Source organism: Lates calcarifer, linkage group LG8, assembly GCF_001640805.2.
Source record: "Lates calcarifer isolate ASB-BC8 linkage group LG8, TLL_Latcal_v3, whole genome shotgun sequence".
NCBI lineage: Eukaryota > Metazoa > Chordata > Actinopteri > Centropomidae > Lates > Lates calcarifer.
The window spans coordinates 7,498,539-7,516,880 of record NC_066840.1 but is presented as its reverse complement, the minus strand read 5'-3'; the positions used below and the strand labels follow the sequence as shown (position 1 = coordinate 7,516,880).

The 18,342-nt window shown below is 40.1% G+C and overlaps 1 protein-coding gene across 1 annotated transcript in view; it reads left to right on the top strand.

The window, feature by feature from the left end:
* The window catches only part of ctnna1 (catenin (cadherin-associated protein), alpha 1), a 78,529-nt gene extending 63,286 nt beyond the window's left edge, over positions 1 to 15,243 (top strand). The window contains 3 exon segments of the mRNA XM_051072205.1: positions 1,053 to 1,158; positions 11,952 to 12,086; positions 13,259 to 15,243. Coding sequence (XP_050928162.1) covers positions 1,053 to 1,158; positions 11,952 to 12,086; positions 13,259 to 13,549 — 532 coding nt within the window. The 3' untranslated portion in view covers positions 13,550 to 15,243.
* The last annotated feature ends 3,099 nt before the right edge of the window (positions 15,244 to 18,342 follow it).

The following is an 18,342-nucleotide window of genomic DNA, read 5'->3' as shown; positions in this document are numbered from 1 at the left end:
GATGGGAGGGGAGGGGAGGGAAGAGGAAGAGAACAGAACACAAAATTCCATCTGTTCTGGGTTGGATGGCTCATTTTTTAGCCTGGAGAGAGCAGCTTTGAATCCAATTTGTGCCTCTTGCCAACTGTGTCCCAGAGTCCCTTGTGGGGGCATAAAAAAAATAGAAAATGGCCGACGAGCTTTACAGTGGGTCGGGTCAGAGCTGGATTGACCTGTGCTGGGATTGACTTTTGTTTGGCTCAAGAATGGTCAAGGATGGATACACTGTGTTAGGACAATGACCAGTAACTTAAAAAAAATTCTCTCTCTGCTTTCACTTCTCTCTGTTTTCTTTGGCTCTCCTTCTTAATCTCATACCTGGATGAAAATGGCCATGCAAATGAAGTGTGTCTGTGTGTGTGTGTCTGTGTGTGTGTGTGTCTGTGTGTTTGTTTGGGGGCAACCAATATTTCTCTGCTGACAGACATGAAAGCAGTCCGTTTTGCTTCATATTCTTCTAATACACTCTCCAAAGTATGAAAGGGGCCAAATAGATTGAAGTGAGAATTTCTGTTGTGATGGAAAGCATATGGCAGTCGTGACTGGTATAATATGATGGCCTCATGAATCAGTTGTGTTGTCAGTTTTTTAAAAGAACATTATCAGTATGTTTTGTCTATCATATGCTACACTACCCTGTTTTGTAAGAGGGGTGATGGTACTACAAAAACTGTGATAGTACAGCACCATGATCGCGGTCTGGTCGCAGCCCTGAGAGAGAAGGCTGCCCGTCTGCATTTATGAGGTTATAAAATGTTCTCAGCTCTGACTGAACAATATGGTGTGGACGGAGTGTGTTAGTATTTTGTGTGTCAGGAATCACCTGTGCATCATCATACACATGTATTTCTGCTGATGTCTCCCTAAACTGTTCCCACAAGTCATACCACTCTATCCATATTCGCTTCTAACCGAAAAACAGCCGCTCCATGACTGAGATGCTGCTGCTGCATATTGAATGAGGCCGCAGCAGATCAGAAACAGTGACTGATCCTTTCACTTTTTATCTCCAGGGGGAAAGGGCCGCTGAAGAATACGTCTGATGTCATCAGCGCCGCTAAGAAAATTGCAGAGGCAGGATCAAGAATGGACAAGCTGGGCCGCACCATCGCTGACAATGTAAGTCGTTAATGAACCTCTATCCCCAGGGTTTGATGTAGTCTACACCTTTGTGCCTGCGACCACAACATATGATTAGAATTGTAGTAACCCGCCACATCGACACTGTCAGGGACGGATAAATTGGTAATAAGTGCAAAAATACAAAGGACAAATAATGGGAAGTTACTCACTTTCTCATATAGAGAAATTGGTGCACAAACTTTTCGACATAAGTCAGTTCAGTTATCTATCAATAAGGGGTGCATTTCATTGTTGTCATGGTCATTAATTTACCTCAGAAGTTAAATTTATAATCTACTAAGTCATGGATGTTCTGACTGTAGCTCACAAGTTGACACCACTGAGTTGGAGTTCAGTAAAGTTTTTCATTACCCAAATGCACAACTTGTTCTCAGCTCCTGTGCTGCTGAAGGAACTGACATCGCTGTGTGCTGTAGTGCTTACACGGAGTATGGAAAAGCAAAAACCTTTCATACTGATTGCATCTTGACAGCCCCTCCTTTTGTTTTTAAAAGTTGTCCTTAACACCAGTGCACGTAAGATGGATTTAAAGACTCCGGATAGGAGGCAGACTTTTCTTTTGGAATAGCCTGTGTGCTTGTTATTTAAGGCCATGTCTACAAAACATTAATAGCGAAACAGCATGCAGTATCTAAAATTTCTTTTTTTCACAAATCCTTTTAATTTTATTATTTTATTTTTTCTCATTTGTGCATTTAGGATCAAATCCAAGTAAAAGGCTCACACTGGAAAGCCCAGATGTTAACTGCAGTGATTTGTGTTATTCATGAGACACCCCTTACCCGTCTTTACCAATTTCTCTCAGGATCAAACACTCCCCCCCTCTCTCTCGTCCTTCCATCTCCCACTCCCCAATTCCCGATTCCATCATCTCTCCACATCTATCCCTTACCCCAGAGACTATGGTCCTTGACATAGGGAAACACACATTCAATTATCCATGGCCTCATATTTCACTTAAATACTTGCACTGTACCACTCCTCAGGGAGACACTGTACATGATTTATCCCCCAACTTATTCATGTGCCATCTCTTAGGCAGAGACTTACCGCCTCTGTGTCTGCAATATGTATACATTTTGTTTTTAAATCATGGAAGAGTTTAGTTGTAATGTTTGCAACAAGACATGGGATTGTTTCTGTGGTTGAGATGTTCCAGCTGTGGGTTTCCTCCAGTTCTGTCCATGAACACAGTGACTCAGGAAGGCACACCCTGACTTTAGATGTTTACTGTAAGATTTCAATTTCGATAACATTGGATGTGTTGTCAGTCTCTCTTTTACTCTGGTTTCGTTGACATCTTTGCTGATATGTTGACAAAACATTGTAACAGCATAAAGTCTGTTTGTCAAATCATATGTTCATTCAAATTGAATGTTTCAGGGCAGCCTACAAAACATTTTTTTAAATGTCAGTCATTACATTGCACAGTAATTGTCTCTGAACAGTCAAGGGATACACAAGGAAGAGGTTGACTTAAGAGAATGAACTGATTTAAGGATCATGTAGTTTTGTGTCATAGCTTTTTTCCTACTGGGCGTTTGCATAATTATGGATGCATTAGGTAGAACCGGGTATCGTTCAAAAATTTTCGATACCGATACCTTGACTTCGATACCAGATCCTGAACAATACTTTTTTCGATACCAATTTTATCAAATCAATTCTAACAAAAAGAAAATTACATTACATATTATGGTACAAGTCTTCAGGTTTCTTTTTCACTTTGGCATTTTTCCACTCAAAGCAGTTTTCTAACATAAAAAATATACAACAAATAATTTTCAATGAAAAGAACTGTGAGTGCAAAAGAACAAGTGGCGAGTCAGTGTCTAATGCTCACTGCTGCATATTAAGGACTTTTAAATCTTTGTGCAGTTGAACACGGAGCAACTTTCTGCTCTTAAATTGATTCTGTGCATGTTCAAATGCTTCATCAAATTGGTCGTGTTGCTTTAGCAACAATGTCCTTTTTGCAAATATTGCATCGTGTATTATTGGCATCAATCTTGCTAAAATGGAGACACACTTTTGACCTTGGTCGCATTTTATTAACCGCTTCAACACACACACTGTAGTTCACAATGCAGATACATGTGAATCCCGTCTGTGCATGTAACCACGCAATTTTTTCTTCATGCCCCTACCACGTGTAATGTTACAGTCAATCACCGGCAGCATTATCAGATCTTGATCATGTGATTAATTCCTTGGTACCGAAACCATCTTTCAATACCGGGTAGTATCGAAGCATTTTGGCCGGTGCCATAAAAAAACAACCAAAGTTCAGTACCCAGCCCTAGTGCTTCTGGGGCACATGTGAAGTATTTTCTACATGTACTGATTCCTTCCTCTCCCAAAAAAAACCAACTTATAAACCACTTAAATTTTGCTCAGATTCAAAGGGGGCGGAAGAGGTACATCAGTTATCTTTGTCCAATTACCTGAACAACCAGGGGTTTCAATCATGCCAACATATGCTGGAAACATCTGCATTTAGCTTTCAGCAGAGATCTTTCTCTCATAGTCTGACATAATGAGCTGCTGGCCTCTAAGAGCCCTGCACGTCTGATATTTTATTTAAGGTGCCCTCAGATCCTTAATATTACAGGCCTACGTCTATCACAAAGTAAAACTCTTACCTGTACTGACCTAATTGCATCCGAATCATCTGAACAGGGAATAAGCTGTTCTGGAAAGTGACTTTTTTATGCCTCACTGCTGCTTTTGAAGATGCTTATTCACTTTAATGAAAACAGTGTAATCCCCCAAAGAAAACAGATGGGCAACTCTGTAGGTGTGTGAGCGTGCGTATGTGTTCGTGTCTGTGTATGCCTACATACTAACACGTCTGTTGACTGGCCTGCCTCTCTGCAGGCACATGTGTATGGATGTGTTAGATATGGGTGACTGTTTTATTCTGCCATCCTCAACTATTTGTAGGTACTTGTTTCTTTATCTTTTTTTCTGTCCTTGTGTATGTTTGTGTGTGTATACTATTAGGGGATTTTGGGGTTTGAAGCACTCAAAGTATGAATAAATGAAGAGCTTTGGCTGTTGGAACAGAAGTCTTTGCCAAGAGTGAGGACCCCTCCAGCCTCTGAATCCATCCAGCTGTCCCTCTTAGCCTTTCTCTCTCAGCAGAGACCAAAACACTAGCAGACCAGGCGACACTTCACCCGCAACACATCAGCCGGAGCTCCCAGGGATGGACATGGGGTAGAGGGGAGGAGAATGATGGAAAGATGGGAGAGGTAGAAAGAGGGGGCTGTGCATTTGTGTGGAGAGAGGAACATTCCTCCTGAGAGATGATCCATTAAGAGTGCTTTGCCTTTTAATTAGCAGTATAATTGCCAGGTGGCAGTTTTTTCAAATTTATTTATTTACACAGGCAGTTTATATTTAGAGCCATATCTCTAATAAAGCAGGAGATGCCACAGGCCCACTTTCAGCAAAGGCATGGCATGTTCGGATAGTCTACATACTCCAGCAGCAGCAGCAGCAGTTGTTGCAGTGAGTCACCACTAAGATGCACACATACTGACAGAGTGAGAGGAGCAAAGGCAATGCTGGGACTGCTCATTAACCTAGGCATATTAATCACTTGCGCTCTGTGCCTCTGGCCTGGAGGGCCTATGAGGGTTTATTCCTCATATAAAACACATTGGCAGATGGTCCCAGACTGATAGCACAGCATCTTACCCCGCACTTTCCTTCACAAGACTGTATCAAGGCAGGTTTGGGTACATGCATATTGTGCTCAACAGACACATGCAGGTGGACATGGTCTAGTTTGGGGTTTCTGAAAAACAGTTTAATATGTGTAATAGAGCCTTATTAAAGTTTAAAGAAATGAGTGTAGTGCAGAGATGAGCTGCAGGATTTAGGTCAGTGCCATACAAAGGTCTGCACTGCAGTTTATTAAGAATTTATGACCCTCCTCTGCAGGGCACCTTATGAGAATTCCATCTGAGCGGGCTGGTAAACAAATAATGCTATGTAATTGAGATTTATAATGCAAATGTGTTAGCCACTATGTAGCCCATAAATTTCTGCTGCTTGCCTGCTCACCACATAAACACTTGCATGTACACATACATACACATGCACATAAAATAAGGCTTGCATATTTAGAGAATGGGCATGCACTTGCTGTGTGTGTGTGTGTTTGTTGTGCGAGCTTTATTCTCATGATGTATACTGACATACATAGTGTACTTTTCCAATTTGCATTCAATCAGTGGAGATTTATGGTGATCCATGGGCTCTGTTGCTGGTCACAGTCTAATCCTAGCTCTGGCCCTAGACGCTTTACAGCAGACAGGGTTGTAAATTACCTACTGCAGTGGAGAAGCAAAATCACCCAGAGAGCCCACAAATTCTCAGCTCAGCAGTTCAAGGGTCAGCCCTCAGCCAACTGCAGTTCAGTCTGACCAAGTGAAGCCCACCTTTTTTGCTGGTTGAGAAAATTTATAAACTCCCAGTGGATTTTTTTGAAAACCGTGATAATGCAATATTTTCATGTTTTTTTTTCTATCCTAAAGTTTTGCCTTTAAAGAAACACCTTTTGTAACCAAAGCGCTCATAGAGATGGAGATTTAAACAGAAGGAGCATAGAAAAAATAGGGCTGTACACCACACTGCGATAGCTGTGTAAAGTCATTGGTTCCATTCCTGTGGACAGACATTTGATACTTCAGGAGAGGAATGGATGACTATGATTTGGGCTGACTAAATAGTGTATGGGTACTGAATACATTTTTTGAAAGCTTTGAAGGCCTTCGTCTTTGTATTTCAACCTGCAGTTGCAAATCTGAGGTTTTGGAGTTCAGGTGTCAAGTGAGACAAAAAAGCTCAGGTCAGGCCAAATAAAAGTCAATGTCTGAATGTCATAAAGTTGAAAGCATAAATGTTTTAACATGGCTGTTTGTACTTACCTATTCTGTAGCAGCCAAGTTAAGTTATCAGTTCTGCTTACAAGTACTAAAGTGAAATGCCTGACTGACAGGTGCAGCATGAGCATTAAAAATTGATGAGGGCCATTTAATTGGTCCCTGTGGTTACCTCTAAAGTTGGTCTTTTTTGGCTTGCCCCCAGCTTGATTTTCTCCTGTCATACCCAGGCTCTCTGTCTGCTTCAATGTCACATTAACATTCCCAAGTGCCTGTGTGATTGAATTGGCCTCACGCAAATATGGAGCATCTTTTTAGCAGATGCAGTGAGCAGAGGAGATCTGGCTATCATCATTCTGTTCGAAATGGATCTTGATTGATATTGGTAGCCCATGGCAGATTCATATTTAGCCATCAACGGTAATATAATCAGGACCAGACGGTCGAAATCTAATGTACAGCACATTAACTGTAAAGCCCTAGTAACTAGGTCACACACAGAAAACACTAACGCACTCGGCTTCATCAGAGGTCTTGTGAATAGAAAGTCTGCTCTGCTCAAGGTTTTATCCAGCAGTGAAACTCTGTTAAAGTTCTTACTGCAGGATTTTTTGAAACTCACTTTCCTTAGTGCTTTTGAAGTCCTCGCCTCTATCTTCACTTATACTTTTCAGTCATTTTCACCATTTTTTCCACCGCCACTGTGTTCACAAGTTTTAAATCCCATTTAATATATTAAACATTTTTTATTTTACAGTATGTTCATCTTGAAGTGTCTATGGACTACAACTTGGAATAGATCATTTCTTATCCCTGCACAACCCTATCTTCTTCAGTTCCTGCCTAAAGTAACAGAATGGTCTTTATAGTGCATTTGTTCCCTGTATCTTCTTAAACTTTGCCATGGATCTGAGTCACACAATTTTTCCCAATGGTGCACAGTAACACACACACACACACACACACACACACACACATACATACATATATATATTTATATATATATATATATATCTGCTTCCCTGCAACCCCTGTGGCAGTTGTGAGGTGTAATGGCAGATAAAGATGCCCTGTGGATTGTTGTCCTGAAGGTCCTTTCTCAGGTTAGTCACAGTTAATTATCTACAGCCCTCTACCATGCACAAAGGCACACAGATGTCAGATTTCCCCCCCCTCCCCCGGTATATGTTTTATGTGTCAGAACAGTAAAGCTGCATAGTGAAACATTGTGGCTAGTCTCAGGTTTTGGATTTGTTTTCTTCCCTTTGAGCTATGAAAATCCTGCCACAACACCACATACTCTAGCTTGCCTGAATTAAGGTTTTGTGTTTGTTTGAGTTTGTCTTTTAACTGTGACAGGAGAACAAATTGGGCTGTTGGTACGTTATGATATAGGGTGATTTATAGGGCTGAGCCATAGTTATCAGTACACCTTTAGAAATGACACCGTCTCTTTTCCTTTTTCAATGTAGTTTCTCAGCTCAATTAAAAACAAATGGAGCTGGTGAAATAGCTGAAAAATTATAAAATGTAAGTTTTTTTTCTGGCACTCTGATAATCAGGATCAAGTGGATAAAGTCGTTCAACTGTCTGTGTTTGCATGTGCATTAGTGTCTTATCCTGGTTTTGATTTTATTGAAGATATGACTTTTACATGGAACATGAGAAAACTGGTTATTCATATGCCTGTACACATGATCATAACAGTATCAAAGTTTATGATCATATGGCTCTTAAAACTAGGATGAAAAACATAACCAGGATACTCCAAAGATCCAGTACTCTTGCATATGTAAACACACCTGTTGAAGACACTCAGCAAAAACACTCAAAATCTCCTCATTCAGATCTGAGAACAGCATCAGTATCAACTTCATCAAAAACATAACAGAAAACACCCTCTCTGTTCAGCACCCTATGGCACTCCCCAACAGGTTGCTGGCAGCGGCACATTAGGATGCTGCCGTGTCAGTAAATATTGGAAATTGGCATTTCCTCTGGGTGATACGTCCTGAAAGGTCAATGCTGGGCGGCCGCAGCACAGTGGCTCTGCCTGTCTCTGGTCTGTATAATGGAATTCAGTGAAAATGCATGGCATTTCCAATGATGGGACCTGACCTTCCTGATCATCATTTATATCATGGACATTACCCAACACGTAGTGCAGTCAGATCCTTTTGTTCAACATCCTGCTCTGTCATTCTTGTAGCCTCATTTCCTTTTCTCATTTTGTGGATTTTTGCTTTTGTTTGTTCTGTGCTCTGAACTCTCACTAGAGCAACAGCTTAAATGCTAGGGAATGCAAAATAAAGGAAGAGCTGCCCACACACTTATGAAGTGAAACCCTCATGAATATGGAATATCCTAAAAGTCGTGTACGACATTGTTACTTAAGAGATTAAGAGAATTTTTCGAATTAAAATAATCATCTGCTACCCTTTGACACAACTTTGATATTTCACCTTTATTTTTCTGTGAAAGCACTTACAGCCAGCAGCGGAGGGACAAGAACAACTACACAAGAACCACTGACATTTCTACCTGTACTCCTGGCTCCTTTTGAAAGATGGTGACTCACCTTTTCTATTAGTTTGCCTTGAAAAGGTATCCAGAGTTGTGTGATGAAGTCTCCAGTGCTCCAGTTCCTGCTTCGCCATCTCTAAATAGTAGCTGACCAAGCAAGGTTAACTGTCCCAGTCCATAACTGGCCACACAGCATGTGGAAAAAGGCTTTATCATCAGGCTTGAGGGACATTTTACAGCAGCACTCAGACAAGACTGAAAAAAAATTACAGTGATGGACTCTAATGGTAGAAGTCACTATTAGAGGAGAGAATCACTCAGTGGGAGATTGATGGTCCCTTTGTTTTTCACACGAGCAAATTTTGTCCTGTGAATTGAAATGAATTGTTTAGTGAGGCTGGATGTGATTTTCAGCGTAACTGCCGGGTTATGGTGTTTGCACAACCTGCACATACATTAACATATAAGTTGAACAAATACCTACATTACATTCCCCGTTTATTAATTGTTATTTTCACTATTAATTATTCATCAAGTATAAAAGCAGGGAGCTAAAAGGTTTCTTGGTGAAATGTGAGTTACCTACTGATACATGCAGTTTCTTGAAGCATTAATATAGCACAGTGGAGGTAGTCAGTGAGGTACTTTAGCCTGTGAAACAGTCATCACATTGTTAATACCCCTCGAGTTAATCACACACAGGGCTTCTGTTTGCATTATCAAAACAATCCAAGGTGTTCTTATCTCTTCTCTGTGCAACTTATGTATTCACATGTCACAGTCAGAGCAGCCTTACAGAGTTTCCTGAGTGCTGAGTGAAGCCAGCAGCTGAGCTGAGTATGAGCACAAGTGATGCTTTCACAGTGCCCTGCTCTCAGCCGTCTGAATACTTCCCCGAGCCCTCATTAGCATGGCTGCTGCATTCAGCCTCATCCCAGGCCTTTGCTATTGCATGTGTGTGTCCACACACATACATACACACACATACACACATACAGAGTTACTTACTTACTTATACCCCCCTCCCACCTACAGTTGAATCCTCCTGTCTGCGTCCCTTTTCCCCAGTTGGATTTCTTCCCCTTATTTACTCCTCCATACTGTTCCCCCTCTGGCTCACTCTTCATCCTAGTCTTTTCTCCAACTACTTATTTTTCTCTGGTTCTCTCTTTTTTTCTTTTTTTTTTCTTACCCCCTCCCTCTCCCATTTGCTCTAGTCTCTCAGCCATGAATTAGTCCTCTCCTGTATGATCATCATCCCCTCCAGCTCTCTTTCCCCTCATCACCTCTTACATACCTTTCTTTAATAGCATGCCATCTCTTACATTTCCCACCTCTCTCTTTAGCTCACCCTTTATTACCATTAATCAGTAGGTGATGGTAGTGATAGCCACGAACATTTTATTAATGTTGTCACAGTACATCTATAGAGCTCTCAGTAAGGAAAGACATAGTTGTAATGGGTTTAGTTGTTTGTTTGTGTGACCTTTTATTTTGTGTGTATGTGTAAATGTCTTTGTGTGCCTCTCCCATCCTTCTGATGTACACTGTGTATGATTAAGCATAGTTGTGCTGGTTGGGGTGGTGTGTAAATGCGTGCATGGCTGTGTGTCTGGGAGTGAGTGCAGTATATTCAGTGGAGCGCTCTTCACTCCCACCAGGGATACCGACGCGCTCAGCAGGATTAGACACATCATAAGTCTTAGTCTGTTTGAAGTGTCCAAAAATTACAATCCCAAAGATGTATCCTCCTCCTCCTCCATTTGCAAAGAGAAAAGAAAACAGGGCTTTCCTCACCGCCTGTGGAATAGTGCGCTTTAATGGTGAGAATGGCCATTATTGATAAATGGAAAAAACTATGACATCCACTCTCTCTGTCATTTGCTCACTTACAGCCAGTCAAAATGCCTCTTCATTTCATCTAGACACATGCAAACACACTGCATACTTAAGTTCTACAGCACTGACCTCGCCAGCTACTTCCTGTAGAGGTTCCATCAATTAAAATATTGGCTGCTATTACCTCCCTTTCACCTTCTCCCTGCACTCAGAATTAACAGCTACCAAAGGACTCCTCCTTCAGACGGCCAAGTACCTGCAAATGCTGGTGTTTTCGCCAGTATTTCCTTTTGGCTTGCTCACATGGTCACCCTGGAGTTTTTCACTGGTATAGTAAGTATAGAGATGTGAAAAGCTGCCAGCCTCTGATTATCTGTAACAAAGTCAGTCTAGCCCTGTCATGATCATTGCCGACATATCTTTTGTGTGTATCTCGGTCACTCCGATGAGCTGATGTAAAGTGTCAGGGCCCCATCAGGGTGTTTATGTCCCTCACTTGAAGAGCAGCTAAGGAGAGTACTGTGGCCTAATTACTATGCTGGCAGGGGACTTGTTTAGCAAACTAGGGAAGGGATTGGAAATGGTGTTCCAAGGTAGAGCCCAAGTCTAATTATAATGAGATGAAATAATTCAGAAAGATTGCCAATTCTAAATGAGATGCATTTGTGGGGCTCTTCACATGCTGCCACTTTCAAGTGGGCTTTATGATAATTTATTGGATTTCTTGAAGTTGATGGATTTTTTATGGCTCCAATGTATTTTGTTTTGTGTTCCTAGCTGACTTTTGACAGTATTGTTAAGCCTTGTTGGAAACAAGAATAATAAGACTTTCTCAACTTGATACTGAACCTGTGGCCTAAAAAAATGTTTTGCTAAATATTTTAAGCTTCATCTCAACATATATTGCATGTTTCCTCAGAGAATTAATCATACTTATTGAAGCCTGCTGGAGTGCTTTTATAACCCTGAGGAGTTTATTTGCACCCTCACACCTTAAGTCATCATTTTAATCATTAGTTTAATTCTGAAAACCTTTCTTACATATAAACAGGACTGCTCCTTTAAAACAAGTGGTTTTGTTTCCAGAAAGACCCCATGCAAGACTACCACCACCACCTTAAAGTAATTGTGTGATTGACAGTAGTGTTTGCCTCCTAATAGAATTTGCATTCTGTGTGACTTGATCGTGCTTAACCCTGTGAAGATGAGTTATCAATCTAGCAGGTTGTGGGCGTGCGTTTGTCATTTTGGCTCTGAGCACGTCCCTAATGTGGGTGTCTACCTTACCTGTCACACCGGTACTAACTCATCTTGATGGAGTGCAAGATCATTGCATCTGAAGAATCACATAAATATTCAGATTGAGTAGTGCCAGCAAAATGAATAAGTGACAAAAATTGATTCATTGTACCACCTTCAAGCGGGTAGTATTTTAATAAAGAAACCTGTTGGAATTTGTTTATTAATTGAATCACACATTAGTTGACACATGTTGTCTCTCTCTCTCTCTCACAGTGCCCCGACTCTGCCTGTAAGCAGGACCTGCTTGCCTACCTGCAGCGTATTGCCTTGTATTGCCACCAGCTCAACATCTGCAGCAAAGTCAAAGCTGAGGTTCAGAATCTGGGAGGAGAGCTGGTTGTCTCTGGGGTAAGTTCAACTTCACTTTAACCATGGACACATTGTCTAAAATTCACAGTCTTCATTACAGTATGCTAAGGCCCCACAGAAACTAAAGAGTAGTTGAGCAGTAAAAATGAGGGTATTAAATCAAACTTAAAATAAGCTTAACTATTCACAACTTGTTTTGATGAGTGCAGAGGGCTGTAGGAGTTTGTGGCAGTATAACCGATTCAGAGGTAGCAATGTGTCAATAAAAGAGCAGAGAACCCTGAAAACTGCTGCAAACAATGTAGGTTTCTAAACGTTCACAAAAAAGGTAGAAATGTTAGCAAGGCAGTCAGTGCAGTCTTCTGAAGCTTCAAGGATGTTGCATTTTGGTAATAAACAATGAATCTAAACAGAACTGCATTTGTTTTTAGTGTAATCGCTACAGGGTAGTTTTAATTCCTTGCTAGAAAGATGATTAAATCAATAGAAGTACATTGGCCACGTTCTAACGTTTTATTATCTGGTGTTGCCCAAATAAATTAAGAATAATAAAAAATACTAAGACTTATTGGCATTGGTTGTTGGTTGTGATAAATTAATCATTCTCTGCACTGTAATTTGCAGCTTATATTTTACATTGAATAAACAGATAACAGAAATTATGGGTTTCTCTACTGGAAAGGACTATTGTTTCCCAAATGTTTCCTAACCTTTTTATTACTTAAGATAACACTGTACACGGCCAATGTTTACAAACCCTTTTAAGCATTAATTAACCACTTACTCGCCAGTCAGATTAATTAAAATAAATAGACTCTCTGTGCAGGAAGTAATGAATTCCTCCCTCCTTTCTGTAGAGCTGAGCGTGCTTCCAGAACTTCCAGTCAAGTGTCACTGGTGTCTCTGAGGTTATTAAACAGTGGAGATTAAATTAGTGTGACCTTTTTCCATATTCTCCAATTTCTCACATCTGTCTGTATGCCAGACAAACTCGGAAAGGTCGTTAATTCTTCAGTACAAACACTTGAATTTTGGTTTTCCCCTGGAAAACTTGCAGTGCAGAGCTGGACGACGTTACAAGGACAGGGGAAGTTTACTTTCACTTGACATGAATTCAAAAGAATGTAAATTAAAAACGGGCTTTGCTTTCACAATTCTACGAGGTTAATTGTTTCTTTGCTCTTTTCCCTTTGTCTCCTCCATGAAATCAGTTGGACAGCGCCATGTCCCTCATCCAGGCTGCAAAGAACCTGATGAACACAGTGGTGTCCACCGTCAAGGCCTCCTACGTCGCATCTACTAAGTACCAGAAGAGCAAAGGCATGGAGTCCCTCAACATGCCTGCTATCTCCTGGAGGATGAAAGCTCCTGAGAAGAAACCTCTGGTGAAGAGAGAGAAGCAGGATGATGGCCAAACCAACAGAGTCAAGAGATCCTCTCACAAGAAGCACATCAACCCTGTGCAGGCGCTGAGCGAGTTTAAAGCCATGGATAGCATCTAGACTCGCAGATTTTTGATTTAAGAGAACACAGAATATTGACCAATGAGTTTATATATAGATTGAGCTTGTCATTCTATCAGAAAGAAAAGGTTTTAACATATTTGTTCTATCTTTGCATAGACAGCTTGTTTGTTCGACCCATTATATTCCTACACTGCCTCATTTCTATTCCATAAGTTCAGATGTGCTCTAGTCTGTAGCAATAACTGTCTCTTATCTGGAAAATACAGTTAGAGGGAAATCAACTGGACAAAGGCATTTTTTTCCAGATTTCCGATTTTTTCGTGTTTATGCGAGGAAAGGGAGAGGAGATTATAGATACAAGAATTAATTCCAAGAGGCTTTTGATTATTTTGTATTCTAACCAGTTTTTTTAGAAATACCATGGGGTCTGGTGTTTTACACAGTCATGTTTGATTATGGCAAAATACCTTCTGTACTGCAAATATCAACTATGCAAAATCTCAACTGCCTTATTTTAACTCAAGCAATAATTGTAGTTAATCTGGATGTGCTGGGCTAACTGGTAAGATTTAAATATGGTCTGGTTCAGCCTTAAAGAACCAAAGTCACTATATTTCCATGTGCCTGCATTTTTCTAACTTTATACATTGTAATGCCACTATAAACAGTCAAATACATTTAAACTGACATTAAACACTATTTTCGGTGCTGTGTAACTAATGATTTGTGTCCCCTTTAACATTTGGTGTAGTAAATGTCATTTCTTTATAATTTAAACATCTTGCATTATTTTTTCATGATGTTTTTTTTTTTTTTTTCATGTTCACATGATGCAGCAAACCAAAGGTGACAGAGTCTTCTTCTCAGCCTTCTGTTTTGCTACATGACTGGTACACGTGCTTGATCCTACACTTTAAGGCACACAGATCTACCCAGTCAAACTTTGTAAAGAGGCCTCGACGCCTCCGAGTGTGGGAGAACCCAGTGGGCTAAACAATGAGTAGACCATGTGTTGGTCCTCTCCAAAGCCGACAAGCTTCATTAAACGTCAATGAGACCAAACACCTCCACAATCTAAGAATGTGTCCAAATCGAGGGATCAATATGTTTTTTCTCCACAGCTTAGAGGTAGGTGAGGGAAGGAGGGGATTTCACTGACTTTAAACTCTCCTCATTGTTATTATTCCTTGTCCTTAGGCTTAAACACTAGTCAGGAATTTATGTCATGCACAATCTTTATTAAAAAAAACTAGAAACAAGTTGACAGGTGTTGGAGCTTTAAAATGAAACAGGAGAAAGTGTTTTTCTTTTTACTTCAGGTAACAACAGCGGGATGGACGCACTCTGCAGCTTGTTCACCAGTCGTACATAGCATTCTGCTGCATAGTGGTGCATTGGTGTACAGCGAGGCTTTGAAATCCTGCTGCTTTGGTCTCGGGGCTGAATCTTTGTTTTGCTCGTTTGACATCAGTGAACTAAAGCAGGATGGGCAAGCGTGGTTATTTGACAGGTGGATATTTTTTACTGTAGAACTGAGAATTTGGAGAGTGTTTTTCAGTATGTTTTTCCTCACAGTTCGTCTTTTGCTGTATTAGAGTTTGGATTTGAATCTGGAGTGATATCAAACTACTTTGCTGTGGAATTTTTGTTATTGAGAGCTGACTTATTAGTGCACACGTTTCTTATATTCATGTGCCTGCTTTATATCTTAATAAACAATTGTAATGAAACCACTGTGTGGCATTTCTTTATCTGTAGAGCAGATGATGCAGAATGTTTTCTCCCCTCACTTGAACCCATGTTTTTTTATTACATCAGATATGTGTTGTAGTAACAAGGGCTAGTGCTTTGAAAGTGAAAGCCCTGAAGACTTGTCTAAAATGTAAAATTACTTTTAACACCCACACATATTCTGCTGTGCAAAATTAAGGCATTATATCATGTATACTTACCTCCCATATAGTCTGCATTACTGCCTGGAGGGCTATATCCTTTATGCCCTTGTAATTCCTGTAATTGGGCTGCTCTGTTGTAGGTTATTTCCTTTCTTGTTTTTAAGTGCAGATTTTAACACATTCTTCAGTCTTTGATTATGTTTCTTAAACAATAGCCTGCAAAGAAAATGCAGTGGTGGATCCAAGTGCACTATGGGAAAATAAATATATCTGAAGCAACAAAGTATTTGGAATTAATTGTTTTATTTTTCCCCAAAGTGCTGTTGTAGTCGCACATCAGAGTCCATCTGAGTCAGACAAATCCACCATTTCATATTCTAACACAAGTCAGTATCTATCTATTACTATGTTGGATGATGATTTTTATTTACTGTGTTGATTAGATTGACCCCCTCAGCTTATCTACACTGACTTAAGATTCCTATTTCATACATTTCCCACAGTAAATTTATGTGGAACAGGAGAGAGCTCGTCTCGAAAGCTGCATACTCCAGGATGTGTTTTACAGATTGCTCTGTCAGATCAGATGTAAATACACTGACATTTATTAAGTATTACAAAGCCAGAGGTGGACAGTAACAATAAACATTGACTCACACAGTATACTGAGGTGCAATTTGAGATCGCTGGAAAATATATGGAAACAATTTTTGATCATAGACTCAACTGAAAATGAAAACTGGAATCATTCTTGAGAGGTTCATAACTATAACTAGAATACATGTTGCTCCACTCAGATTGTATAAGATGTAGTGCTGACTTGAACTTTGATGTAACTTTTTTTCACATGGCTTGCGATTACACAATAATAAAGGTCTTCTGGGAGAATGTTGCAAAATCCATCGGTCATAACATCCCTTGTGACCCAGTGTTATGTTGTTGCTACAATTACGTATTCTGTCTAACTTCATAAAACAATAACAACTGGGTATATAGCTGCAGAAAAACATAAAAGTGAGCAGTGAATTGGAAGGATGCAGAATGTCCCATTAAACAGCATCTATTTTGAGATAGAGGGTGCTTTCTGCTTTCTGACAAAGAACAAATCATGGAAGGATACTGAATATCTGGCTACTGTGTGATACTTAATACTCAAATTCAAATTTAAAAAGGCGAAGCTTTATATCCTTTTGTAACTACATTGACTTGACTAAGACATATAGAGCAGACTGTCAGCAATGTAATAAATTTGAATTTTATCAGTTATCCATTTTTTCCATGATATTTTTACTCTTGCAGAGTTGGAACTTCAGTTTGGGCAAATGTGTCCTGTATATAAATACACGACAATAAAAATATAAATATTTATATAAATATATAAATATTTAGCATATATATAATAATATAAAAATATTTAGAATTAACAATGGCTTCATTCCATTAAGTGTGCCAGTAAGCAATGTCAATGAGTGAGTATGCACAACACCAGAGCCCTGGAGCTGGGTCGTCTAAATGGAATGCAGCCATCATCATTAAGGATACTTATTTTCACACCTGTGCGTCTCCACGTTTATCAAGTCAAAATGGCTGCCACCTCAAAATTAAATCAGCTGGTTACCATAAAAACAAACTTTTTTTTTCGTCCCTTCTTGACCCAAAAGTGTAAACAAGCAGAAAAGGGGGCTGCTGTAACACCAGAGGACACATTCGGGGTAAAGGCGAGAACAACCACAAAGGGAAACAGAGCTCCAGTGTCAGTGAACACCTGAAGCTAACACCTGAAGCTAACACCTCCGCGGCCCAGCTTGCTCAGGTGCGATCTGTTCACCACGAGTGGTGACACCCAGGGCGTTTTCTTAGGTGTGTTGGCTAAGGCCAGAAACTGGACAGGGGTAACTCTGTGTCATAGCGGGAATCCTTAAATGTACGCAGACTTAACAACAACAGACTGAACATTGTAACAATGATGCGACATTTCGGTTTCAACATTTAAAAACATGGACGTAACCTCTACAAGTCATGCTTCATGCACTGAAGGACCAGTGACGCTAGCTGCCTAACCGGAGAATGGATCTTTGAAAGAAACATTATCTGCACTAATGACTGGATGTTAACTGGAGATGGCCTCAACACCTACACACGCTGCAGTTTAAATGGTAAGTGAACCTTACTTTATTGTGTATTATTGCGCTTCTGTTGTGTTGTAGATTATTTTGAATGTTGCCCACTTCTGCTACTTCTGCTTTTGTATCAATACCGAGGTTTCTGCCTGTTGTTGATGGATTTAAGTCAACAATGCTTTGGCTAAACGCAGGCCTCACTTTGTTTGGTCTGTTGGTACTTGATGTGGTAATATTCAGCACTGTGAGAAGGTTTGAGGCACTGAAAGTAAAGTGATGATGCTTTCAAAAACTGTATTTTGTACTTGTTTCTGAAGATTGCTCTTTATGGCTCTGGCTGTGTGTATGGGTTATTGTTAGAATGAATTTTGGACCACTGGATCTGATTACCTTGGAGTCTCGTTGTTCAGTAACCTTGAAGCTGCTTGTCCATAAATCTTGTTTCTTGTGCTGTTGCGTCAAACAGTGGGATGCTCATGTCGCTCTGTGTCTGGTGCACGTGTTGCAGTTTTTATCCATCTCAATGAAGATCATGTTTGTGTGTCTGAATCTGTCTGCTTCTTAGTAGTCAAGAATTGTGGAAATGCACCTTCAAGTAAAAGTTTGAATGCAAGACTTGTAATCCACAACTTTTAGATTGTTGTATTGCTACTTTTACTCAAGTAAAGGATCTGAAAAGTACTTGCACCACCTCACAAAGATGAAGCTATCCTACTCACTCCAGAAATATCACTGACACCAGGCCCTGACATCTTCAGGGGAACTCTACTTTATAAAGTGAATCTGTATGTGGTACCATGCACACACTGTTGAC